Raw genomic sequence first — 27,832 nt, forward strand, 5'->3', positions numbered from 1 at the left:
GACTTTTATTAGTAGTGGGGGATCGGGGGGATTTGAATATGTATGTCTTTATTTTAGAAGATTTAAATAGGAAGAACGAGGGAAAAAGTCATTTGTAGAAAGAATGTCCTGAAATAATGTTGATTCAAGTCTCAGATATTCATTCACACCATTCCTCATCATGATCAGGTAGATGGGTAACAATCACTAATAGGATTTATACACAAACATGTTTGTTAGAACAAATGTTTTTTTATATATTCAGAGTGGAAACATCGGGGATGATAATATTGTTGTTAAATAAGAGTAAAAAGAGGAGGATGAGGAGTATGGTGTGATGAAGCAGCTTTCTGAAGAACACAACGACATCATGATGGAGCAATCAAGTAACAGAAACCCACCAGAGAGATGTCCCCGTCCTCTGTATTCCCGGGTTTCCTCAAAGGAAGATCACACCATCCCTCACCATCATCAGGTAGACGAGGAAAAATTATGAATAGTTGTGACTTATACACAATCATGTTTGTTACAATAAATGTTTTATTATATATTCAGAGTGGAAACCTTGAGGATTATAATAGTGTTATTAAAGAAGAGTACAAGCAAGAGGACAAGGAATATGGTGTAATGAAGGAGCTTTCAGATGGACACAAGGATATGATGGAGCCACCTAATAACATAAACCCACCAGAGAGATGTCCCCGTCCTCTGTATTCCCGGGATTCCACACAGGAAGATCACACCATCCCTCACCATCATCAGGTGGATGAGGAACAATCACTGATAGTATCATTAGGATCTGTACATTATCTGCATAGTTACAATTGATTTCATTTTTATTATATATTCAGAGTGGAAACCTGAGAGATTTTAAAGTTGAGGTTAATGAAGAGATAAAAGAGGAGGATGATGAGGATGGGGTGATAGAAGAGTCTCTAAAAGAACACAAAGATCTGTACCAGGCCACCATGGTGGAGTCATCCAGCTACAGAAACCCACCAGAGAGATGTCCCCGTCCTCTGTATTCCCGGGATTCCACACATGAAGGTCACACCATCCCTCACCATCATCAGGTAGATGATGAACAATCACTGGTAGTTATACATTATGCACAAGCATGTGTGTTACAATGAATGTTTTATAATATATTGCAGATTGGAAACCTCGGGGATGATAATATTTTTGTCAAAGAAGAGTTTAAAGAGGAGGATGAGGAGTATGGGGTTATGGAGAAGTTTTCAGAAGGACACAAGGATATTATTGAGCTGCCTAGTAACAGAAACCCACCAGAGAGATGTCCCCGTCCTCTGTATTCCCGGGATTCCACACAGGAAGATCACACCATCCCTCACTGTTACAAGGTTGGTGGGAAGGAGAATCTAGAACATACACTTACAGTGACAATGTGTGGATTTTTTATGCGTACTCACAATATTAAAGCTCTTATTTTACAGATGATATTCTCTCTCATTTTCTTGGTTTAGAGTGGAGATCCAATTGATATAGAATTTGAGGTTAAAGCAGAAGAAAAAGAGACGTATGTGAGGGATGATCAGCAGTCTATGGAGGAGGATGGAATAACGGGGACATTTATGGAGGAGGACACTCCTACAGAGATCAGCACAGGTGGGTCATTAACACTAAATCCATTCCTCCACCTATACTGTTCACTGATTGGTCCAGAGTAGGGCAGGGACTGGGTGATATCAGCCTGTAATCTCCTGGTCACTTTCCTGAGCTGTGTTCCCCGTCCTGTATTCCTGTATTTCTCTCCGATAATTTTCCTTCTCTGTGCTGCAGACACAATTTATGTATCTAGACTGGATTTATGGAAATTCTGGGGTTCAGCTGGCAGCAAAATATTGACTCTCACTATAGGCATTGCTCCACCTAGGCACCAGTGGCATGTTTTTTGGGTCTTCTGCCCCATGCCAGGGTATAGCAGGATCTCTATCTTTGTAATTCTTCTGGGGTCACTTGCTCTGTTTTCTTTCCTTGCTGTTCCCGGGTGGAGGGATATGTCTGTATAGTCTCAGACCCAAGTCACTGAGTGCAGTCTCAGGAGATGGGAGGCAGCAGTGTTGGGCCTCTGCAACTTGTCTCAACTAAACATTTAAGTTTCCACTGATTTCTGAACACCAATATTATGAATCCTGACCATTCACTATATACTCTATGTTGTACATTACATACTCCTGACCCCTGCATTATATACTCTATGTTGTACATTACATAATTCTGATACTATATAGTCCTATCTGTTGTATCTTATACAATATGTTGTACATTACATAGTCCTGATATCTGCTCTCTCCCCTCTACCCTGTGCTATATATACACATAATATGTATTCTCTTTTGTTACACCCATTTCCTACCAGCTGGACATTTTATATCTGATGATTTGATTGGAGCACAGACTTTTACATGTTGATAATAATGTGATAACATCCTCCAACTTTGGAACCTTAAACAGAAAGTGATAATGAGGGAGGAGTCAATAACCCAATGATGGTGGTCTTCAGGATCAGTCCAGTCTTCATCTTGGTTGTTCTCCCCCCATCCTCACTCTCTGACCTCTGGTGGGGCTCAGCCCCGCTGTTATTCATGACTAAATCATGGACTAAATAAGGAAGTGCAGGACTTCTTGTGTTGGGAAGATGGCAATGAGTGATAGAGGGGGTGGGGACACTCGTCCTATAATCTCCTCATCACTGTCATTCCTATAAAAGACAGTTCTCGTTGTTTTCTCACTCTCTGACTAAGGTCCATGAATAAAGAAATGAACTGGTAGGAGATCAGAGGACCCATTTACTAGTTACCTTGAGGGTGGAATTGTAAGATCCTCAGAGACAAAGCTGCCTGATGTGGGCGGAGTCCTGGTTTAGGGGAACCAATCTGCTCATGTCTAGTAATAATCTTTGTATTTCTATTTTAGTAGATGGACGGGAGATGAGGAAAACCTCAGAGGATTGTCTCACTTTGTCTCCAGACTGTAAAGTAGAAGATGAGGACATCACACAGTATAGTCCAGGAGAAAACCCGACTACCTCAAATGTCCATCCGGCACCACACAGTGTAGATGGACCATCGTATTCCTCTTATCCTGAGGAACCTCAGACTGTGAGGGACGGTGCCGGACCATCGTATTCCTCTTATCCTGAGGAACCTCAGACTGTGAGGGATGGTGTCGGACCATCGTATTCCTCTTATCCTGAGGAACCTCAGACTGTGAGTGATGATGCCATCCTTCCAACAGATAAGAGGTTCTGTACTGAGTGCGGGAAGTGTTTCCATTCTAAAGCTAGTCTTAATATGCATAAAAAATGTCATACAGGTGAGAAGCCACATTCCTGTTCTGAGTGCGGGAAATGTTTTCCAGCGAAGTCGCTTCTTCTCAGACATCAGAGGTCGCACACGGGTGAGAAGCCATATTCCTGTCCTGAGTGTGGGAAATGTTTTGTACAGAAATCAGAACTTCTCAGACATCAGAGGTCTCACACGGGTGAGAAGCCGTATTCCTGTCCTGAGTGCGGGAAATGTTTTTCAGATAAGTCCAGTCTTTCCTATCATCAGAAATCACACACGGGTGAGAAGCCGTATTCCTGTCCTGAGTGCGGGAAATGTTTTTCAGATAAGTCCAGCCTTTCCTATCATCAGAAATCACACACGGGTGAGAAGCCGTATTCCTGTCCTGAGTGCGGGAAATGTTTTTCAGTTAAGTCGCTTCTTCTCAGACATCAGAGATCTCACACGGGTGAGAAGCCATATTGCTGTCCTGAGTGTGGGAAATGTTTTTCATTGAAGTCGAATCTTGACAGACATCAGATGTTGCACACGGGTGAGAAGCCGTATTCCTGTCCTAAGTGTGGGAAATGTTTTTCAGATAAGTCCAGTCTTTCCTATCATCAGAGATCACACACGGGTGAGAAGCCGTATTCCTGTCCTGAGTGCGTAAAATGTTTTTCAGTTAAGTCGCGTCTTCTCAAACATCAGAGGTCACACACGGGTGAGAAGCCATATTCCTGTCCCGAGTGTGGGAAATGTTTTTCAGATAAGTCCAGTATTTCCTATCATCAGAGATCACACACAGGTGAGAAGCCGTATTCCTGTCCTGAGTGTGGGAAATGTTTTTCAGCAAAGTCGCATCTTGATACACATCAGAGGTTGCACACGGGTGAGAAGCCATATTCCTGTCCTGAATGTGGGAAATGTTTTGTACAGAAATCAGAGCTTCTCAGACATCAGAGGTCACACACGGGTGAGAAGCCGTATTCCTGTCCTGAGTGCGGGAAATGTTTTTCAGATAAGTCCAGTCTTTCCTATCATCAGAAATCACACACAGGGTGAAAAGCTATATTCCTGTCCTGAGTGTGGGAAATGTTTTTTAGTCAAGTCGCTTCTTTTCAAACATCAGAGGTCACACACGGGTGAGAAGCCGTATTCCTGTCCTGAGTGCGGGAAATGTTTTTCACAGAAGTCCAATCTTGACACACATCAGAGATGTCACACGGGGGAGAAGCCGTATTCCTGTCCTGAGTGAGGGAATTGTTCCTCACTGAAGTCCGGCCTTCCTGTTCATCAGGGGGTCCCACACAACCCTCGAGGTGTATTAGTGCCTTGGGTGCTGGAAATGTCTTGTATGTGAATGTTGCTGGACATGTGGGGAAGAAGCACACCCTGATATACACCTCAGATATACTCCATGGCTGATCTTCATCATGTAAGAAACAGTTCATAAGGAGATGAGAGATCACCAAAGACATGGATGAAGTGTTGTACCATGTTGGCCATTGATAGCAGAAAAAAAATAAAAATGGAGTCATTACCTCTCATTGGTAAATTTTGTGCTGTAAACTTTTTTTTTTCTATTGATTGAACTAGATGGACTTGTGTCTTTTTTCAACCAGACTATCTATATGTAATAAACATTTACAGGTCTAGTTTAAAAAAAAATTGTTGACCAAGTGTGACGAGCATTCGCCGTACTATGACAAATTCTGGTCGTATTTTATTTCATAAAGTGATTTCCTAAGATCATTGGCTCCATCTAGTGGCCATAATGTGGAATTTTAGGTAGTTCAGGAGAGATACCTCATTATGGCCACTAGATGGGGCTGACAGTCATAGGAAATCACTGTGTTATCTCCTTCACACCTAAGGGTAAAACAAATGTTAATGCCTAAGCACAATTTTGCTACTTTTTTTTTTTTTTTTTAAGAATTTTTATTGCGCACATATCAGAATAAGCATACATAACAGTAGTTGGAATTACCAAATCCAACAAAACAAAAAAAAAATTGCATATCCATCACAATGTTATCACAGATATATATCTCCGTTTTTTTCTACATGTGTCACATAGATTTCCATTTCCACTCTACTTTTGCAATATATATGTGCATTTTTTTTATATAAGAAAAAACAAAAAACAAAAAAAAAAAACAGGGGGAGAAAAGCCCCCCCCCTAAAAAAAAAAAAAGAAAAAGAAGAAAACCTCCCATAACATTAAAACACAACCCATTTCCCCCCTGAGATGTCCGCATTCGGTGTCCCAAGCACTAATCTAGAAAATTCTATGCTCTAACTCCATAAGAGGAGAAAAAAAACCAACCCCCCCTATCCTCCCTTCCTTATTGAATTGAGAACAAAAACAAAAACAGCAGCCCTTACTGTCCCTCATTCAATGGCTCTTCCTCGTCCAGCGTGTTTTTCGAATCCACCCATATCTAAACCAAACCTTCCTAAATTTCTTGCGAGCTCCCCTAGCTTCATATGTCAACCTGTACATCAGCACATCCGCATTACCTATTTTTATCCACATTCCCAGTGTCAGCTGTTCTTCATGAATCCAGCGTCTGGCAATAAGTTTCCGCACCCCAAAGTATAAAATCCTAAGAAACAGTTTGGTACGTGTATTCATCTCCTCCTGGTCAAAGACCCCCTAGGAGACAGCGTAAGGGTGAGCAAATGTTAGGTAAGGCGAATTTATCAGAAATAAATTCAGTTACCTGTGACCACAGTGGCCTCACCTTCTTGCACTCCCACACCATATGTATAAAAGTGCCCTCCTTCTCCCTACATTTATGACAGAGAGCTGTTTCTTTTCTTTGCATGTTGTATAGTCTAACAGGAGTATAATACTGTTGATGAAGATACCTAAACTGAATCATTTTGTCCGTAGATGAAATAACAGTCACCACATACGTATCCAGTACCTCCTGCCACTGCTCCTCCGACAACTCCGGGACAGCCTCTACCCATCGCTGCTTAGCTCTAGTCGTTATTATCTTTATCCCTGGTCCCACTGCCCCGTAATATCTAGAGATTCGCCCAGATGGTTCGGGATCTATCAAAGCCTTCTCCAAATCTGTATTCTGAACCAGAATTGTATCCCCTCCAAACTGCACCTTCGCTGCGTGCTTCAACTGCATATACCGAAACAACCATATCTTGGGTACGTTAAACTGGGCTCTCAATTGATCAGAGGTGGCCAGTCGATCACCCTGACAAATCTGATGCAGGTACTTAATACCATAGTGCGCCCAGGTCTTTTGCCCATCCGGTAGTTTCAAAAATTCCCCCAGTGACCCATTGTACCATAGCGGACTATTCGGGGACTGTGCCAGTGACGTATCCTTTCGCCATTGGGAGCACAGGTGGAATACTTTCCCAGGAAGTGCCAAAACTGTTCCCATCTTCCTCCCCGGAATCCCCTTTCTATACAGTATGTTCTGGAGGGTTTCCTGAGAGGTAGCTAATGCCGCCTCAAACAAGGTAGTGGCATTAGGTTCCTGTGGGAAAAGTCGCCAGTGCAAAAAAACTAATTGGGAAGCCATAAAATACGAGCGTAAATCTGGAAGTGCCAACCCTCCCATTGTAACTGGTAGTTTCAATATTGCTAGGGACACTCTAGGAGCTTTGGCTCCCCAAAATAACCCTACAACAATCGAGTCAATGTGTTTAAATATTCGTAACGGCACAAAAACAGGGGAGTTCGAGAGAATATAAAGAAATTTGGGGAGGAAAATCATTTTAAATAATTTATCCTGCCCAACAAACTGAGCGGCAGGTTCCTCCACCTCTGTACCTTCTCCCGAAAATTTCCCACAATGGGCGACAGGTTATTCTCCAGGTATTTAGAGATGGGAAGCTGAACCTCAACCCCCAAGTACCTGAAAGAGGTGGATAATGGGTTAGGGCAGTCTGATGGAACAACCACTTATTTATCAATAGGGAATAGAGAGGATTTCTGCCAGTTGATACGGAATCCAGAGTAGTCCCCGAAGTCCTGAATCAACTGAAAGGCTGTAGAGAGTGAGGGTCCTGGATCTTGTAAGTACAGCAGCATGTCATCTGCATACAGTGACACTCTTTCCTCAAATTCCCCAATCCTCAGGCCAGTTAAGGCTGTGGTAGATCTTAATTTAACTGCCAAAGGCTCAATTGCCAGGGCAAAGAGGAGGGGTGAAAGAGGACACCCCTGCCTAGTGCCCCGGAATATTGGGAAAGGATCCGAGATAATGCCATTGACCCTCAGTCTAATCAAGGGATCCGTATACAGGAGCCGTACCCATGAAATAAAAATAGGGCCAAAGCCAAATGACTCCAAGAGGTGAAACAAATAAGACCACTCCATGGAGTCAAAGGCTTTTTTAGTGTCTAAAGAAGCCACCATTCTAGTCTCAGAGTTGTCGTGAGTCGCCTGGAGGTTTAAAAAGAGTCTTCTAATATTCATTTGTGCACAGCGACCTTGTATGAATCCTGTTTGATCTGCGTCAACCAGGTTCGTGATGACTGTTTGTAATCTACTTGCAAGGACTTTGGCCAGAATTTTTGTGTCAACATTCATCAACGAAATAGGCCGGTAGGAGTCACATTCTCGGGGGTCCTTTCCCCCTTTGGGGATCAGGACAACCAAGGCCTCCCGCATTGACGGAGGTAGCCTTCCGTCCGATTTCGCCGCATCATACACTTTTAGTAAACGAGGGGCTAAACCATATCTGTAAGTGTAGTACCACTCTGACGGAAGACCGTCCAAACCAGGGGACTTCCTTGGCGGGAAGGAGGCAATTGCCTTCTCCACCTCCTCAACCGTAATATCAGTTTCCAGTGTTTTGCTATCTTCCATTGTCAGCCTAGGGAGATCAATGTCATTTATGTACGTCAGTAGATCCTCTGTCCCCAGAGGAGTACAAGATTTGTATAATTCAGTATAAAATTGAACAAAGGTTTTCAAAATGCCGGCTGAATCACATACTTCCAGTCTGCAGTTATCATAAATTGACTTAATATATACCGGCACATACTCCGGTCGCGCCAAGTATGCCAGAAGTCTGCCATTCTTGTCACCAAATTCAAATAGACGCCTGCGTTGAGCCAGGCTAAGTTTTGTGGTACGTTCTGTAAGGAGCGTCTTGTACTCCCTGGTTCTCATGCGTGAAGTCAACAACCTCTCACTAGTGGGGTCCCTAATATATTCTGCCTCCGCCAAGGTCACCTCAGTTTCCTTACTCTGTATGGTGGAAGCTAATTGCTTCTTAAACCCATGTACCTCCGCTATGAACACTCCCCTTAGTGTGGCCTTAAAAGCCTCCAAATGATGAGGAGGAGTCCCAAAATTACCATTTTCTACCCAAAACTGTTTAATGGCCTCCGTGCACTTAATAGTTATATACTCCTCCTGAAGCCAACTCGCTTCCATCTTCCAGAGGCGTATACCCGGTTTTGGTCCTAAATTAAGTTCCAATAACATTGGAGAGTGGTCAGATATTGCTCTGGGTAGATAGGAAACCTTGTTGACCATACTGATTCCCTCCCCTTTCGACAGGATAGTGTCTATTCTGGAGAGAGTCTTGTGCGATTCCGAATAGCAGGAATACTCCCTCACATCAGGATAATGGAACCGCCAGACATCTCTAAGTCCATGAGTAGACATCCACCCTGCAAGGGGGGTTGGAGTATCAGCTTTGCCCCCCAACCTATCCAAAGTTGGTACAGCCACAGAATTGAAATCCCCCAATATAAATATTTTCCCCTCTGCCACCTCATAAGTAGCTTGCATCATGTCATCTAAATGAACTACCGAAAAGGGAGGAGGAACATAAACATTTACAATTGTCAGTAATGTATTCATCACCTTTAGCACAAGAATAACATACCTCCCCTTAATGTCAGTGCGTACAGCCTGGATGGTTATGGGGAGAGCTTTAGTTACTAAAGTGGATACCCCCCTCGCATATGAGGAGTAACTGGCATGATAAGCTCCAGCTATGTGAGCCCTTTTAAGAGAAAGAAGCCAGGAGCCCTGGAGATGTGTTTCTTGAAACAATATTAAATGAGGTTTGTACTTTTTAATATAGTCAAAAACTAGCGATCGTTTAAATTTTGCATTTAGGCCCCTGACATTCCAGGCCAAAATGTTAAGCTTTACCTCCATAGTGTGAAAGACATAAAAAAAGACTGGGGGTCGTTCCCCTTCTGAAATAGAGGTCACAGAGAAGACAGCAGGGCTCCAAACTTCCCCTCCCACAAATATAAAGCACAGTATTCATGACTAAATTCACCGAATGCAGATCATCCCAGGCAGATACAAACATCACTTCCCCAAGAAACAAAGAACCTCCCCTCCCCCCTCCCTGCACCCAGCCCCAACCCGCTAGGCACTTTTTTCCCATAACCTGAGTCAAAAAATAGACAGCAGAGATGCGACTTAAAACTGTCGCATAAAACCAGTTCCTTTACCGGAGCTCTTGAGGAAAAAAAAAAAACAGTTCTCCTTACAAAAACAGAGGAGGAAAAATAAACTAAAAAGAAAAAGAGAGAGAAAAAAAAAAACACTTTTTTGATATCCAGATAGGAAAAAAAAAAACCCTCTTTCTGTTTCCAATATATCTTCCTTCAGAGCTGTTCACAGACTCATCATCAAACAGAGGCACAGAGCAGCATCAAGCAGTTCAACTCCAAAACTTCTCCATGGCAGTGTCTGCATATCAAGGGCTGCTTGACAGGAGAACTGGAAGGATAGTTGTTCAGACAGATTGACTTCAATCAGCCACAGGGCTCTTCCAAAAGGCTCAGACACATCAGAGGGAAGAAAAGACAAAAAAACCAAAGTACCAGGATTGCTCATATCAATGGTAAGGTAATCCAGATAGGTAATCAGAAATGTCATCCCTGACGCATCTTTCCTGTCGCCTACCCCCTGTTCTCTCTGGCGGGGGGGATCTCATCACGGCGAGCGAGAAGCGGATTTACCCCTTCGACTTCCACGTGTATCTAGCCACTCTGAGGCTTCAGTGGGGTTTGTAAAAAAATAAGTTTTCCGTTTTCTACTATACGCAGCTTAGCGGGATATAGCATGCTGTAGATCAGGTTAAGATCCCTCAATCTCTTCTTTACAGGCTGAAATGAGGCCCTTTGCTTCTGCGTAGCCGCTGAGAAGTCAGGATAGATCGATATTCGATAGCCATCGAACAACAGTTCTGGGCCAGTCCTGGCCGCACGCAGTATAATCTCACGGTCTCGGAAGTGCAGTACTTTCGCTATCATGGATCTGGGAGGGGCTCCCTTCGGTGGCGAACGGCCTGGAACACGGTGTGCCCTTTCAATGGCGAATAATTTTGTAAATGTGCCAGGTTCCATGTGGTCAGTCAGCCAGTTCTCTCGAAATTCTTCTACTCGCCTTCCCTCCGCACCCTCAGGGAACCCCACCAACCTTATGTTGTTCCTTCTCATGCGGTCCTCCATGTCAGCCATCTTCAAAGTGTGCTCAAACAGGGTCTTTTTTGTCACCTGCGCAGCTGTATCTAAGGGCCTGACATTGTCCTCTAGAGAAGCAATGCGGCGGTCTGTAACTTGTGCTTTCTCCCTCAGCTTCTGCATATCATGCTTTAGAAAGGAAAACTCCATCTTGAGCCCCTCAAAATGATCGATCAGTTTAGTTTGGCAGCCCTGTATTGCATCCATAATCTGGGTCAGGGATGGCTCCTCTTCCCTCTCCACCTCCACAGCTGGTCTGCCCCTGATATCCTGCAGCCTGTTTAAAGATCTCCCCCTTCTCAGCGTTCCACCTCTTTGGGGTTTAGGACTCACCCTGACCGGGGGGGAAGGTGGCTGATGCGGGCTTTCCTCAGTCCTCTGTAGCGGCGGCCATTCCTCCTCCTCCTGTGAGCCGGGGGCCATTTTGGGATCCCCAGGCATATCGCGCCAGTCTTTCTCCTGCCGTTTTGGGCCAGGGGGGGCCGTATTTTACCATCCCCGAAGGTTCCCGGGGGGTCCCTGCACACATCCCCTTAGAGTCTGCACAGAATTGGGGTGCCTCTTCTCCAGGATCACAACAGGATCGTAAGTCTGTGAACGGAGCTCAGAGCTTTCCCTCCTCACAATGCCGCGCGCTGGCTCCGCCCACAATTTTGCTACTTTGACATGTGTTAGTAAAACCGTACATATCATCACAACTATTGTGTGCTTCCAGGAGGATTATACCGCATTTGTTTCAGGACAAATTGGGCTTTCATTTGGTGGTAAATGGTGATTGATGTTTCCTGATTTTTTATTATCAAAGGAGAACTGGTCCAAAATAGTAAAAAAAAAAAACAAAAAACACTTTTTTAAAAAATCTAGCTGTATATTTCTCGTTACAACCATAACCTTCCACGAAGAACAACCCAAAATAAATTCTCCTGCCCCTGACGATTGCAGCGATACCACATACACTATATCACCAAAAGTATTGGGACGCATGCCTTTACATGCACATGAACTTTAATGACATCCCAGTCTTACTCCATAGGGTTCAATATTGAGTTGGCCCACCCTTTTCAGCTATAACAGCTTCAACTATTCTGTGAAGGCTGTCCATAAGCGCATTTTTCAGGACAGGCACTGATGGTGGAGGAGAAGGCCTGCCTCGCAGTCTCCGCTCTAGTTCATCCCAAAGGTGTTCTATCGGGTTGAGGTCAGGACTCTGTGAAGGCCCAGTCATGTTCCTCCACCCCAAACTCGCTTATCCACACTATATTGCCAAAAGTATTGGGCCACCCCTCCAAATCATTTAATGGAGGGGGGATTATGATGTGGGGTTGTTTTTCAAGGGTTGGGCTTGGCCCCTTAGTTATGTGAAGGGAACTCCTAAGGCGACAGCATACTAAGACATTTTGGACAAAAATGTTCCAACATGACTGCGCACAAGTGAACAAAGCAAGGTCCATAGAGACATGGATAAGCGAGTTTGGAGTGGAGGAATTGACTGGCCTGCAAAGAGTCCTGACCTCAAACCGATAGAACATCTTTGGGAGGAATTAGAGCAGAGACTGCGAGCCAGGCCTTCTCGTCCACCATCAGTGCCTGACCTCACAAATGTCCTTCTGGAAGAATGGTCAAACATTCCCATAGACACACTCCTAAACCTTGTGGACAGCCTTCCCAGAAGAGTTGAAGCTAAGGGTGGGCCAAATTAATATTTAAACCCTACAGACCTGGGGTGGGCTGGGCTGGGGGGCAGGGTGGAAAATTTGTCCCAGGCTGCCTACCTTATATTCAAAACGGCCGCTGTCTGTTGACATTTTCTTTTTAGTGCAGGAAGTCGACCGATTGGTTGTGTTGCTCTCACGCTGCATTCCGGGAATTGTAGTCCGGACTGCGCTCAAGTTCCTGGTGGCGGTGGGTGGAGAGAACTGAGTAGCAGCCAGAAACTATATCTCCCGGAGACTGAGTCTTCAGAGGTGGGTCACGCACGTCACGTGACTGCAGACATCCCAAGTCTCCTGCATTTGGCTGCGGGCTCCCGGACACCCATGAGGGCTGGGCGATCTCCTGGCTGGGCCAGAAGACAGAGCAGCTGAATGGAGTACGGCCACTCGGGCTGCTTTGTCTTCTGTTTGTGGCCAGGAGAGGGGGCGGGACGGAGCCGGGGGCGCTCCACTGGTGAACACTGAGGCTGCGCTGGTGGACACTGATGAGGTGGCACTAATAGGCTGAACTGGTGGGCACTGATAGGCTGCACTGATGAACACTGATAGGCTTCACTGGTAGGCACTGATGAGGTGGCACTGATGGACACTGATAGGCTTCACTGGTAGGCACTGATGAGGTGGCACTGATGGACACTGATAGGCTTCACTGGTAGGCACTGATGAGGTGGCACGAATGGACACTAATAGACTGCATTTAATTGGCACTGGTAAGGCTGCGGCAGGAAGCTTCACCTCCCTGAAATGAGTTTTTGCAGGTTGGGATGTCTGTGACTGGCTCAGGCTGGTCCCTGGATGGCTGCAACTTGAAGTTTTTTAGAGAGACAGTCACAGAGAGAAGAAATAACTGACTGAGAGCAGCTTACTTTTCCACTACAAGTCCTGGAGTCCTTGGACTGGAGGCAGGCAGACACGGGACGTGACTGGCTAAGGCTGGGCGCTGGCTGCAACTTCAAGTTGTCATCACCTATGGGTCCTGCTGGGAGCTGGCATGTGGGTCTTGCTAGCCACTGGTTCAATGGGCCACTTGACTGCACCTGCCCCCCAGGCCTGAGGCTGCCAGCCCTCCCCTGCTACGGACCAAGACTGGGACGCCATTAAAGTTTATGTGCGTGTAAAGGCAGGCATCCCAATACTTTTCGCAATGTAGTGTGTAGCGCTATTCTCTTCACACTTTGCATCTACTGAGGTATGATGGCGCCACCTGTAGAGTATTTAGGAGCAGAATCTTCATAATCTGTGTGATCAGGACAGGATCTCCAACATGCGCAGTTCCTCCACTCAATTGGGGCTTGTGAATAGCAAGTGAAATCCCAACGGAGAAATGTATCTCCACATAGACAGTAATCCACACAGCTTTGTATTTGAAAGTCCATGTATTGAAGAAATAACATTCATCCAAACCATCCAACATGAGGTATTTTCCAGACAGGAACATGAAATCATTAACAGTCTCTATGTATGTCTCAGTGAGGGGAAACTGCAGCACTTACACAGTCTGTTCTCTCTCAGCAAGAATTCACTGTTCTCTTTCTGCCACATGTCTCTCTCTCTACCCACTTACCTCATCCTTGGTGAGAGAGAGATCATAGCAGCCATATTGAAAAGGGGCAAACAAACACTGCATAACAGGAGTATACACTTGACAAATAGGCAAAGAAATTATCACATCACTACAAGTGTATAAGGATATAGAGAACATACACACACAGCACAAGGCCGTGCTCACACTACGAGACGTTTCTCGGGGCTGCAGTTCCTCTGAGCTCTACAAGGTGGTGATCTTCTCACTTCTACCTAGATAGGAAGTCTCTATGGAAGACAGGAAGTGATGTCACATACAGACAGGAAGTTCCAGGTGAGAGGTGAGTCAGGAGGAAGTAGAGTGGAGACATTGTTGGGTCTGGCAGAAGAGGAGGTAATAAGATATTATTATTATTATACAGAATTTGTATAGTGCAGACAGTTTACACAGCACTTCACAACATGAGGGCAGACAGTATCATTACAATACAATTCAATACAGGAGGAATCGGAGGGCTCGGCTCGTTAGAGCTTACAATCTAAAAATATTATATATATATTTCTCTCCACCTTGGTGAGAGTGGAGGTGACCCCATCTATAAGGATATACAGTACATACACAGAACAAGGACGTGGTCATACTTCGAGACACTGTATTTCCTCTGAGGTCCACAAGGTGGTGATCTCACTTCTACCTAGACAGGAAGTGATGTCGGATACAGACAGGAAGTTCTGGGTTAGAGGTGAGTCTGGAGGAAGTAGAGAGGAGACGTTGCTGGAAATGGCAGAAAAGGAGGTAATAAGATCTAATTTTATATAATATTTACACCCAGTAAGGCCCCCCCCCCGTCATGTCCGTCCTCTTCCTCCATAGTCACTGTGATGTCTTTTATCTCCAGCAGATGATGATACACACATATATAGTGTGGAAACCTAGATTAACCCCTTCAGTCTCAGAACATTTCCTCACCTATAGGGCCGAAACATTTCATTCATTTTGGAGATAAATTCTAGTAATATGTTCCTCTAAACATACAACACTGACAATAAATACACAAGACAATGACCATCCTGACCATACATGTCCTACAAACGGAAATTATTACACCACACAGGCAGATTAACCCCTTCAGGATCAGAAGGTTCACCCAGTTATGGGGCCGAACATTTTCTTCATTCTGGAGGTGTGTCACCTTTCCCACCAATCACCTTCTCACCTCATCAGTCTTTACTAACGGACTATATGACTTTTATTAGTAGTGGGGGATCGGGGGGATTTGAATATGTATGTCTTTATTTTAGAAGATTTAAATAGGAAGAACGAGGGAAAATGTCATTTGTAGAAAGAATGTCCTGAAATAATTTTTTTCCATGTTGATCCAAGTCTGAGATATTCATTCACACCATCCCTCACCATGATCAGATAGATGGGTAACAATCACTGATAGGATTTATACACAAACATGTTTGTTAGAACAAATGTTTTTTTATATATTCAGAGTGGAAACATCGGGGATGATAATATTGTTGTTAAATAAGAGTAAAAAGAGGAGGATGAGGAGTATGGTGTGATGAAGCAGCTTTCTGAAGGACACAAGGACATCATGATGGAGCAATCAAGTAACAGAAACCCACCAGAGAGATGTCCTCATCCTCTGTATTCCCGGGTTTCCTCAAAGGAAGATCACACCATCCCTCACCATCATCAGGTAGATGAGGAAAAATTATGAATAGTTGTGACTTATACACAATCATGTTTGTTACAATAAATGTTTTATTATATATTCAGAGTGGAAACCTTGAGGATTATAATTGTGTTATTAAAGAAGAGTACAAGCAAGAGGACAAGGAGTATGGTGTAATGAAGGATCTTTCAGATGGACACAAGGATATGATGGAGCCACCTAATAACATAAACCCACCAGAGAGATGTCCCCGTCCTCTGTATTCCTGGGATTCCACACAGGAAGATCACACCATCCCTCACCATCATCAGGTAGAAGAGGAACAATCACTGATAGTATCATTAGGATCTGTACATTATCTGCATAGTTACAATTGATTTCATTTGTATTATATATTCAGAGTGGAAACCTGAGAGATTTTAAAGTTGAGGTTAATGAAGAGATAAAAGAGGAGGATGATGAGGATGGGGTGATGGAGGAGTCAGAGTTTCCAAAAGAACACAAAGATCTGTACCAGGACCCCATGGTGGAGTCATCCAGCTACATAAACCCACCAGAGAGATGTCCCCGTCCTCTGTATTCCCGGGATTCCACACAGGAAGGTCACACCATCCCCCACCATCATCAGGTAGATGTTGAACAATCACTGGTAGTTATACATTATGCACATGCATGTGTGTTACAATAAATGATTTATAATATATTGCAGATTGGAAACCTCGGGGATGATAATATTTTTGTCAAAGAAGAGTTTAAAGAGGAGGATGAGGAGTATGGGGTTATGGAGGTGTTTTCAGAAGGACACAAGGATATTATTGAGCTGCCTAGTAACAGAAACCCACCAGAGAGATGTCCCCGTACTCTGTATTCCCGGGATTCCACACAGGAAGATCACACCATCCCTCACTGTTACAAGGTTGGTGGGATGGAGAATCTAGAACATACACTTACAGTGACAATGTGTGGATTTTTTATGTGATCTCACAATATTAAAGCTCTTATTTTACAGATGATATTCTCTCTCATTTACTTGGTTTAGAGTGGAGATCCAATTGATATAGAATTTGAGGTTAAAGCAGAAGAAGAAGAAGAAGAAGAGACGTATGTGAGGGATGATCAGCAGTCTATGGAGGAGGATGGAATAACGGGGACATTTATAGAGGAGGACACTCCTACAGAGATCAGCACAGGTGGGTCATTAACAATAAACACATTCCTCCACCCATACTGCTCACTGATTGGTCCAGAGTAGGGCGGGGACTGGGTGATATCAGCCTGTAATACCCTGTTCACTTTCCTGAGCTGTGTTCCCCGTCCTGTATTCCTGTATTTCTCTCAGATCATTTTCCTTCTCTGTGCTGCAGACACAATTTATGTATCTAGACTGGATTTATGGAAATTCTGGGGTTCAGCTGGCAGCAAAATATTGACTCTCACTATAGGCATTGCTCCACCTAGGCACCAGTGGCATGTTTTTTGGGTCTTCTGCCCCATGCCAGGGTATAGCAGGATCTCTATCTTTGTAATTCTTCTTGGGTCACTTGCTCTGTTTTCTTTCCTTGCTGTTCCCGGGTGGAGGGATATGTCTGTATAGTCTCAGACCCAAGTCACTGAGTGCAGTCTCAGGAGATGGGAGGCAGCAGTGTTGGGCCTCTGCAACTTGTCTCAACTAAACATTTAAGTTTCCACTGATTTCTGAACACCAATATTATAAATCCTAACCATTCACTATATAATTTATGTTGTACATTATATACTCCTGACCCCTGCATTATATACTCTATGTTGTACATTACATAATTCTGATACTATATAGTCCTATCTGTTGTATCTTATACAATATGTTGTACATTACATAGTCCTGACTTCTCCTCTCTCCCCTCTACCCTCTGCTATATATACACATAATATGTATTCTCTTTTGTTACACCCATTTCCTACCAGCTGGACATTTTATATTGGATGATATGATTGGAGCACAGACTTTTACATGGTGATAATAATGTGATAACATCCTCCAACTTTGGAACCTTAAACACAAAGTGATAATGAGGGAGGAGTCAATAACCCAATGATGGTGGTCTTCAGGATCAGTCCAGTCTTCATCTTGGTTGTTCTCCCCCATCCTCACTCTCTGACCTCTGGTGGGGCTCAGCCCCGCTTTTATTCATGACTAAATCATGGACTAAATAAGGAAGTGCAGGACTTCTTGTGTTGGGAAGATGGCAATGAGTGATGGAGGGGGTGGGGACACTCGTCCTATAATCCCCTCATCACTGTCACTCCTATAAAAGACAGTTCTCGTTGTTTCCTCACTCTCTGACTAAGGTCCATGAATAAAGAAATGAACTGGTGGAAGATCAGAGGACACATTTACTAGTTACATTGGGGGGGATGGGAATTGTAAGATCCTCAGAGACAAAGCTGCCTGATGTGGGCGGAGTCCTGGTTTAGGGGAACCAATCAGCTCATGTCTAGTAATAATCTTTGTATTTCTATTTTAGTAGATGGACGGGAGATGAGGAAAACCTCAGAGGATTGTCTCACTTTGTCTCCAGACTGTAAAGTAGAAGATGAGGACATCACACAGTATAGTCCAGGAGAAAACCCGACTACCTCAAATGTCCATCCGGCACCACACAGTGTAGATGGACCATCGTATTCCACTTATCCTGAGGAACCTCAGACTGTGCGGGACGGTGCCGGACCATCGTATTCCTCTTATCCTGAGGAACCTCAGACTGTGCGGGACGGTGCCGGACCATCGTATTCCTCTTATCCTGAGGAACCTCAGACTGTGCGAGACGGTGCCGGACCATCGTATTCCTCTTATCCTGAGGAACCTCAGACTGTGCGGGACGGTGCCGGACCATCGTATTCCTCTTATCCTGAGGAACCTCAGACTGTGCGGGACAGTGCCGGACCATCGTATTCCTCTTATCCTGAGGAACCTCAGACTGTGCGGGATGGTGCTGTCCTTCCAAGAGATAAGAGGTTTTCCTGTACTGAGTGTGGGAAGTGTTTTTCAACAACATCCAATTTCTACAGACATCAGAGATCCCACACCGCGGAGAAGCCACATTCCTGCCTTGAGTGCGGAAAATGTTTTTCAGAGAAGTCCAATCTTTACAATCATCAGAGATTGCACACAGGTGAGAAGCCGTATTCCTGTCCTGAGTGCGGGAAATGTTTTTCATTGAAGTCGAATCTTGACAGACATCAGAGATCTCACACGGGTGAGAAGCCGTATTGCTGTCCTGAGTGTGGGAAATGTTTTTCATTGAAGACGAATCTTGACAGACATCAGATGTTGCACACGGGTGAGAAGCCTTATTCCTGTCCTAAGTGTGGGAAATGTTTTTCAGATAAGTCCACTCTTTCCTATCATCAGAGATCACACACGGGTGAGAAGCCGTACTCCTGTCCTGAGTGCGGAAAATGTTTTTCAGTTAAGTCGCGTCTTCTCAAACATCAGAGGTCACACACGGGTGAGAAGCCGTATTCCTGTACTGAGTGTGGGAAATGTTTTTCAGATAAGTCCAGTCTTTCCTATCATCAGAGATCACACACAGGTGAGAAGCCGTACTCCTGTTCTGAGTGCGGGAAATGTTTTCCAGCAAAGTCGCTTCTTCTCAGACATCAGAGCTCGCACACGGGTGAGAAGCCGTATTCCTGTCCTGAGTGTGGGAAATGTTTTGTACAGAAATCAGAACTTCTCAGACATCAGAGGTCTCACACGGGTGAGAAGCCGTATTCCTGTCCTGAGTGCGGGAAATGTTTTTTAGATACGTACAGTCTTTCCTATCATCAGAAATCACACACGGGTGAGAAGCCGTATTCCTGTCCTGAGTGCGGGAAATGTTTTTCAGATAAGTCCAGCCTGTCCTGTCATCAGAAATCACACACGGGTGAGAAGCCGTATTCCTGTCCTGAGTGCGGGAAATGTTTTTCAGTTAAATCGCTTCTTCTCAGACATCAGAGAACTCACACGGGTGAGAAGCCATATTGCTGTCCTGAGTGTGGGAAATGTTTTTCATTGAAGTCGAATCTTGACAGACATCAGATGTTGCACACGGGTGAGAAGCCGTATTCCTGTCCTAAGTGTGGGAAGTGTTTTTCAGATAAGGCCAGTCTTTCCTATCATCAGAGATCACACACAGGTGAGAAGCCGTATTCCTGTCCTGAGTGCGGAAAATGTTTTTCAGTTAAGTCGCGTCTTCTCAAACATCAGAGGTCACACACGGGTGAGAAGCCGTACTCCTGTCCTGAGTGCGGGAAATGTTTTTCACAGAAGTCCAATCTTGACAGACATCAGAGATGTCACACGGGGGAGAAGCCGTATTCCTGTCCTGAGTGAGGGAATTGTTCCTCACTGAAGTTCTGTCTTCCTGTACATCAGGGGTCCCACACAACCCTTCAGGTGTATTAGTGCCTTGTGTGCGGGAAATGTCTTGTATATGAATGTTGATGGACATGTGGGGAAGAAGCACACCCTGATATACACCTCAGATATACTCCATGGCTGATCTTCATCATGTAAGAAACAGTTGATAAGGAGATCAGAGATCACCAAAGACATGGATGAAGTGTTGCACCCTGTTGGCCATTGATAGCAGAAAAAAAATAAAAATGGAGTCATTACCTCTCATTGGTAAATTTTGTAGTGTAAACTTTATTTTTCTATTGATTGAACTAGATGGACTTGTGTCTTTTTTCAACCAGACTATCTATATGTAATAAACATTTACAGGTCTAGTTTAAAAAAAAATTGTTGACCAAGTGTGACGAGCATTCGCCGTACTATGACAAATTCTGGTCGTATTTTATTTCATGAAGTGATCTCCTATGATCATTGGCTCCATCTAGTGGCCATAATGTGGAATTTTAGGTAGTTCAGGAGAGATACCTCATTATGGCCACTAGATGGGGCTGACAGTCATAGGAAATCACTTTGTTAACTCCTTCACGCCTAAGGGTAAAACAAATGTTAATGCCTAAGCACAATTTTGCAACTTTGACATGTGTTAGTAAAACCGTACATATCATCACAACTACTTTGTGCCTCCAGGAGGATTATACCGCGTTTGTTTCAGGACAAATTGGGCTTTCATTTGGTGGTAAATGGTGATTGATGTCTCCTGATTTTTTATTATCAAAGGAGAACTGGTCCAAAATAGTAAAAAAAAAAAAACACTTTTTAAAAAAATCTAGCTGTATATTTCTTGTTACAACCATAACCTTCCACAAAGAACAACCCAAAATAAATTCTCCTGCCCCTGACGATTGCAGTGATACCACATACACTATAATACCAAAAGTATTGGGACACCTGCCTTTACATGCACAATGACATCCCAGTCTTACTCCATAGGGTTCCATATTGAGTTGGCCCACCCTTTTCAGCTATAACAGCTTCAACTATTCTGTGAAGGCTGTCCATAAGCGCATTTTTCAGGACAGGCACTGATGGTGGACGAGAAGGCCTGCCTCGCAGTCTCCGCTCTAGTTCATCCCAAAGGTGTTCTATCGGGTTGAGGTCAGGACTCTGTGAAGGCCCAGTCATGTTCCTCCACCCCAAACTCGCTTATCCACACTATATTGCCAAAAGTATTGGGCCACCCCTCCAAATCATTTAATGGAGGGGGGATTATGATGTGGGGTTGTTTTTCAAGGGTTGGGCTTGGCCCCTTAGTTATGTGAAGGGAACTCCTAAGGCGACAGCATACTAAGACATTTTGGACAAAAATGTTCCAACATGACTGCGCACAAGTGAACAAAGCAAGGTCCATAGAGACATGGATAAGCGAGTTTGGAGTGGAGGAATTGACTGGCCTGCAAAGAGTCCTGACCTCAAACCGATAGAACATCTTTGGGATGAATTAGAGCAGAGACTGCGAGGCAGGCCTTCTCTTCCACCATCAGTGCCTGACCTCACAAATGTCCTTCTGGAAGAATGGTCAAACATTCCCATAGACACACTCCTAAACCTTGTGGACAGCCTTCCCAGAAGAGTTGAAGCTAAGGGTGGGCCAAATTAATATTTAAACCCTACAGACCTGGGGTGGGCTGGGCTGGGGGGCAGGGTGGAAAATTTGTCCCAGGCTGCCTACCTTATATTCAAAACGGCCGCTGTCTGTTGACATTTTCTTTTTAGTGCAGGAAGTCGACCGATTGGTTGTGTTGCTCCCACGCTGCATTCCAGGAATTGTAGTCCGGACTGCGCTCAAGTTCCTGGTGGCGGTGGGTGGAGAGAACTGAGTAGCAGCCAGAAACTATATCTCCCGGAGACTGAGTCTTCAGAGGTGGGTCACGCACGTCACGTGACTGCAGACATCCCAAGTCTCCTGCATTTGGCTGCGGGCTCCCGGACACCCATGAGGGCTGGGCGATCTCCTGGCTGGGCCAGAAGACAGAGCAGCTGAATGGAGTATGGCCACTCGGGCTGCTTTGTCTTCTGTTTGTGGCCAGGAGAGGGGGCGGGACGGAGCCGGGGGCGCTACACTGGTGAACACTGAGGCTGCGCTGGTGGACACTGATGAGGTGGCACTAATAGGCTGAACTGGTGGGCACTGATGAGGTGGCACTGATGGACACTGATAGGCTTCACTGGTAGGCACTGATGAGGTGGCACTGATGGACACTGATAGGCTTCACTGGTAGGCACTGATGAGGTGGCACGAATGGACACTAATAGACTGCATTTAATTGGCACTGGTAAGGCCGCGGCACAAAGCTTCACCTCCCTGAAATGAGTTTTTGCAGGTTGGGGTGTCTGTGACTGTTTCAGGCTGGTCCCTGGATGGCTGCAACTTGAAGTTTTTTAGAGAGACAGTCACAGAGAGAAGAAATAACTGACTGAGAGCAGCTTACTTTTCCACTACAAGTCCCGGAGTCCTTGGACTGGAGGCAGGCAGACACGGGACTTGACTGGCTCAGGCTGGGCGCTGGCTGCAACTTCAAGTTGTCATCACCTATGGGTCCTGCTGGGAGCTGGCATGTGGGTCTTGCTAGCCACTGGTTCAATGGGCCACTTGACTGCACCTGCCCCCCAGGCCTGAGGCTGCCAGCCCTCCCCTGCTACGGACCAAGACTGGGATGCCATTAAATTTCATGTGCGTGTAAAGGCAGGCATCCCAATACTTTTTGCAATGTAGTGTGTAGCGCTATTCTCTTCACACTTTGCAGCTACTGAGATATGATGGTGATAGGGTTGAAATAATGACTTAGAGTTCTACTTAAATAAATTGTTTGTGCCTTTTCATTTATCAATCTGTATCTAGATGGAATTTGAACCTGCTGAATAATCATTACGTGATTGCTGATAATAAACTTTTTGTACCTTAACCTCATTTGGTAATGCCGATAAGATTACTGCTTGTAGAGTTGCCTATAAAGGGCCTTTGAAAGAAGTAAAGGGCGCGGTCCACTTTTGCTCCGGACTGTGACACAGACATATCTGACTCCGTGTCATTATTCTTATAGAAGCAATAATTTGACAAAGCAATATAAACTTAAAAGCAACTAATTTAAGAGTTGCACCTAACATTTTGGCGCCCGAACACAGGGAGCCACCAAGTTGCTACAAGAGGTGGCTGAGCTACGCTGGACAGGCATTCCGGGAACCTGCGCAGGTAAGAAAAAGCTTTATTTTTCTTATATTCTGTGCTCCCCTGATTTGTGCCTATCCGTTCTGTCAGTTATGGTCCTCTTGGTTTTAAAACACCAGCCTCTGTAGTGGTGAGTCTAGAATTACTGAATATTTTGGTTTATATTGCTGGAATTATTTGTTGTTTGTTGTCTGTCTGTCTTGTTGAGAAAGTGAATGAGCCTGGTCAAGGATGGTATGAGTTAGAAGGGGATTGCCGAACTAAGCAAAGGAATGCGCCCATACCTCACTCACATGAGCTTGGGGGTCTGACGCTTATGCTTAACCTCACATCTAACTCATAAACCATAGGCGGGTTGAAAGTATAAGCCCTGTCTGCTCCATAAAGCAGGGATAAGAGTGTATGAGAGGGATCCCAGATACGGGGGGGAATAAGGTCTCCACAAAGTCCGGAGATCTAGTCGGATACCTGGTCACTTCAAGGAATGCTTGTATATGTTGTAGCCGTCAGTCTGGTCATAATATTTGTCAGTTGGCTAGCATATAAAGTAATTCGGTTTCAAAAATCTCATTCCGGAGAGGTTTTTAGTATTCTGGCACCCTAGGAGGAAGGCAACGAGGAACTAGTGTAACTTGGTTAAGTGTTTTATATTGTACACTGAGTGTCCCACACGCTACCTAGGCAGGACTGTCCGAATGGGCGAGCAGAATACGAAACCCCGTCAGGGAATTGTGGCGCATTATACGGTGCCACAGATAATTTAAAACATCTGTGGGAAAGATGAAGCGCGGGACTTAAAGTATGTCCTTCGTAAGTTTAAGGTGAAAGGAGCAGCGGGTTTAGACCCGGATGTATGGAGTGAAATAAAAAGGGACAGACAAGGAGAGGTGTTAGAGAAGCAATGGATGCGTCAGGTTCAATGCTTAATTAAGGTTTCAAATAGAGCAAAAGAAGAGGGGTGGAAATATAATCCAAATTGTGATGGTTGGGATATGAAAGACAGAAGAACAAAAAATGTTGAAATTTTAAATAATCTTAGTTCAACCATCCCACCCCCATACACTGACATAGAACGTAAACCACACAAGATATATCCAGTACTTGTTGGGAGAATGGGTACCACCAGATTCTTGTGTATTGCTACAATATGTGGATGATTTATTGTTATGCTGCCCGGACAAGGAAACTTGTTTGGATACCACCCTTAATTTGTTGCGATTTCTAGCAGAAAAGGGTTGCAAGGTTAATAGGAACAAATTACAAATGTGTCAGGAAAAAGTTATCTTTCTGGCAGGGCTTGACAAATTTGCTTGGAATCTAGGAGCCAGCTAAAAAAGTTAGGAGCCAGGTTTTTTTGTTTTTTTTTTAAATGACCGACAAAGCTTAATTTTCAATATAAAAATTAACCAATCTTAAATTTACACAGAGACGACTAGAACGAATGTGACTGCTTTTATTTCCTGCCATGCAGGGACATAAGACCGTCATATTCCCGCTAAGGATCCAATCAGGTCCGCCTTTAAAACTGACAGGCGAACCTGATCAGACAGCCCGTGTGAAAGGGGCCAAGCAGGGAGATGACAAATAATAAATTCATTTTAATGAACCACTTCCTTCCCACAGGACGACTATATACGTCCTGTCTTTGAAGAGAAATACCGTTGTTATGGTAGCAGCTAGCTACCATAACCCCGGTATTCTCTTCAAGAGCTGGCGGTTCTCTTTCAGATAAAAGTGGTCTCTGCAGCAGATTCGCAGCGAGATCACTTTTATCGGCGGCAGGAGAGGGGCCCCCCCTACCACCGCGCTCCGGTGCCCTTCACCGCTTACCGTGGTCGTCGGTAACGGCGGAGGCGATCCGGATCTATCCCTGGCCTGACATGGAGACGAGTGAGAGGAAGATGGCCCCGCCCATCTCCAAGTCATTGCAGGGCGGAAGCGACGTCAAATCGTCACTTCCACCCATAGCTCTTAAAGGGACATTTTATTATTTTTTTTTCAAACGACAATTTTTTTAAATTTTTTTTTAATGCATTTTAGTGTAAATATGAGATCCGAGGTCTTTTTGACCCCAGATCTCATATTTAAGAGGTCCTGTCATGTTTTTTTTCTATTACAAGGGATTTTTACATTCCTTGTAATAGGAATAAAAGTGACTTTTTTTTTTTTTTTTTTTTAAAAGAACAGTGAAAAAAAAAGTTAAAATAAGAAAAAAAAAATTTTTTAAATGTGCCCATCCCTTGTAATAGAAATAAAAGTGACACCATTTTTTTTTTTTAAACAGTGTAAAAATAAAAAATCAAAAGTAAAATATATAAGAAAAAAAATAATTTTTTTAAATGCGCCCCGTCCCGCCGAGCTCGCTTGCAGAAGCAAAACGCATATGTGAGTAGCGCCCGCATATGAAAGCGGTGTTCAAACCACACGTGAGGTATCGCCACGATCGTTAAAGCGAGAGCAATAATCCTAGTCCTGGACCTCCTCTGTAACTCAAAACATGCAACCTGTAGAATTTTTTTAAACGTCGCCTATGGAGATTTTAAAGGGTAAAAGTTTGTCGCCATTCCACGAGCGGGCGCAATTTTGAAGCGTGACATGTTGGGAATCAATTTACTCGGCGTAACATTATCTTTCACAATATAAAAAAAATTGGGCTAACTTTACTGTTTTCTTATTTTTTAATTAAAAAAAGTATTTTTTCCCAAAAAAGTGCGCTTGTAAGTCCGCTGCGCAAATACGGTGTGACAGAAAGTATTGCAATGACCGCCATTTTATTCTCTAGGGTGTTAGAATAAAAAATATATATAATGTTTGGGAGTTCTAAGTAAAGGGAAGGAGATGAGCAGGCAGTGAAAACAGGCAGGGGAAGCTCCATTAGCATTGGTGGATGTCTTGTCATACCAACGGCCACCACCAGAGGGCGCCCGATTGCAGAAGGAACCATAGGACTGCAGTAGGCCGCAAAGCCGGGGCCTCAATTACCGGCGCGGCCCAACGCGATCGCCGGGAGGGGGGGTGTCGAACGGACACAGGACACCCCAGCTGTGCCGCCCCAGGCGCCAGGTCGCTAATTCTAGTCGCAAATGCGACCTGGCGCCCGGGGTTTGTCTAGCCTTGCTTTCTGGGACATTGTATATCACAGGGTACAAGACATCTCACTGAGGAGAGGGTTCAAGTGATAAAGGGAATGTTACCCCCACGGAATTTCAAACAATTGCGTATGTTTTTAGGTATTGTGTCATATTGTAGACAATGGATACCACATGCTAGCGCTTTGATGCAGCCATTATACGATTGTTTGAAAATTGTACTGTATGTGCTTACAGAAGTAGCTTATGAGTCGTTTGCCACTTTGAAAAAGCTATTGATTTCTGCCCCGGCCATTGGTATTCCAGATTACACTAAGAAATTTAATCTATATGTTGCTGAGATTACTGGACACGCCACAGGTGTTTTGACACAGGCACATGGAAAACAAAGACCAATCGCTTACTTTTCAGCAGCACTAGATCCAGTGTCCAGAGGTTCACCGTCCTGTGTACGGGCGGTAGCTGCAGTGTCAATCATCATTGATAAATCATCAGAGATTGTCCTAGACATTCCAGTTGTAGTGCATACCACACATGACATACATGCAATCTTGTCTCAAGTTCAGCCCAAACACATTTCAATGGCCAGACAACTGAGGTTACAGTGTACTTTACTCTTACCTCCAAATGTCACTTTTCAGCGCTGTACAACTTTAAATTTGGCCACCTTTTTGCCTCTTCAGTCAACAGATTTGGCAAGGGGGAATAATAGTGCTAATAATGAGGAAACTGACACCCTTCTGTTTAAAGAGGTAGATGAGCACGATTGTTTTCAGCCCATGGAACAGGAGACAATGGGATTCCCACATGTTACAGATACACCAATCTTAAACGCTGAGCACACTTTGTACATAGATGGCAGTAGGTTTGCTGATGACAAGGGTAAATATCACACAGGGTATGCTGTAGTGACTGATACCCGGGTGATTGAAGCACAGGCCTTACCAGCCCACATGTCAGCACAGGAAGCAGAATTAAAAGCTTTAGAACAAGCCCTAGAATACTTAAAAGGACGAGAAGGGAATATTTACACTGACTCTGCCTACGCTTATGGTGTAGCGCACGATTATGGCCACATATGGAGGGCTAGAGGTTATCTGATAGCAGCAGGTACACCTGTAAAACATGGAGAAGGGATTAAGAGAGTCCTGAACAATCTTCAAAAGGTTAAACGAGTGGCCATTATGAAGATAGCGGCACACACGAGCGCAAAAACAATTGAGGCAAAAGGAAATGCATTTGCAGATTTGACTGCAAAACAGGCAGCTCTAGGGGAAGGAAGCCCTGAGACCTTAGCAGCAGTAGAGGTGAGTATCCCAGAACCAACATGGCAGCAGCTGAGCAAATTACAGGAGCAAGCAGGGGAGAGCGAGAAAGATAAGTGGGTCAGGATGGGAGCAGCACCAGACCTTGACAATGTATGGAGGGAAGGAGGCAAAGTATGCCTACCTGCCTCTCTGTACCCAGCAATGGCAG

General features: G+C 44.5%; 2 protein-coding genes across 2 annotated transcripts in view; one reads left to right on the forward strand and one right to left on the reverse strand.

The window, feature by feature from the left end:
* LOC141106783 (uncharacterized) overlaps window positions 1–27,832 on the reverse strand; it is a 258,502-nt gene that overhangs the window by 66,178 nt on the left and 164,492 nt on the right.
* LOC141105440 (uncharacterized) overlaps window positions 1–27,832 on the forward strand; it is a 91,835-nt gene that overhangs the window by 12,998 nt on the left and 51,005 nt on the right. The window contains 10 exon segments of the mRNA XM_073595295.1: window positions 1,134–1,340; window positions 1,464–1,605; window positions 2,917–4,322; window positions 4,324–4,506; window positions 15,520–15,684; window positions 15,765–15,971; window positions 16,061–16,288; window positions 16,370–16,576; window positions 16,700–16,850; window positions 18,165–20,020. Coding sequence (XP_073451396.1) covers window positions 1,134–1,340; window positions 1,464–1,605; window positions 2,917–4,322; window positions 4,324–4,506; window positions 15,520–15,684; window positions 15,765–15,971; window positions 16,061–16,288; window positions 16,370–16,576; window positions 16,700–16,850; window positions 18,165–20,020 — 4,752 coding nt within the window.

Source organism: Aquarana catesbeiana, linkage group LG08 (assembly GCF_042186555.1).
Source record: "Aquarana catesbeiana isolate 2022-GZ linkage group LG08, ASM4218655v1, whole genome shotgun sequence".
NCBI lineage: Eukaryota > Metazoa > Chordata > Amphibia > Anura > Ranidae > Aquarana > Aquarana catesbeiana.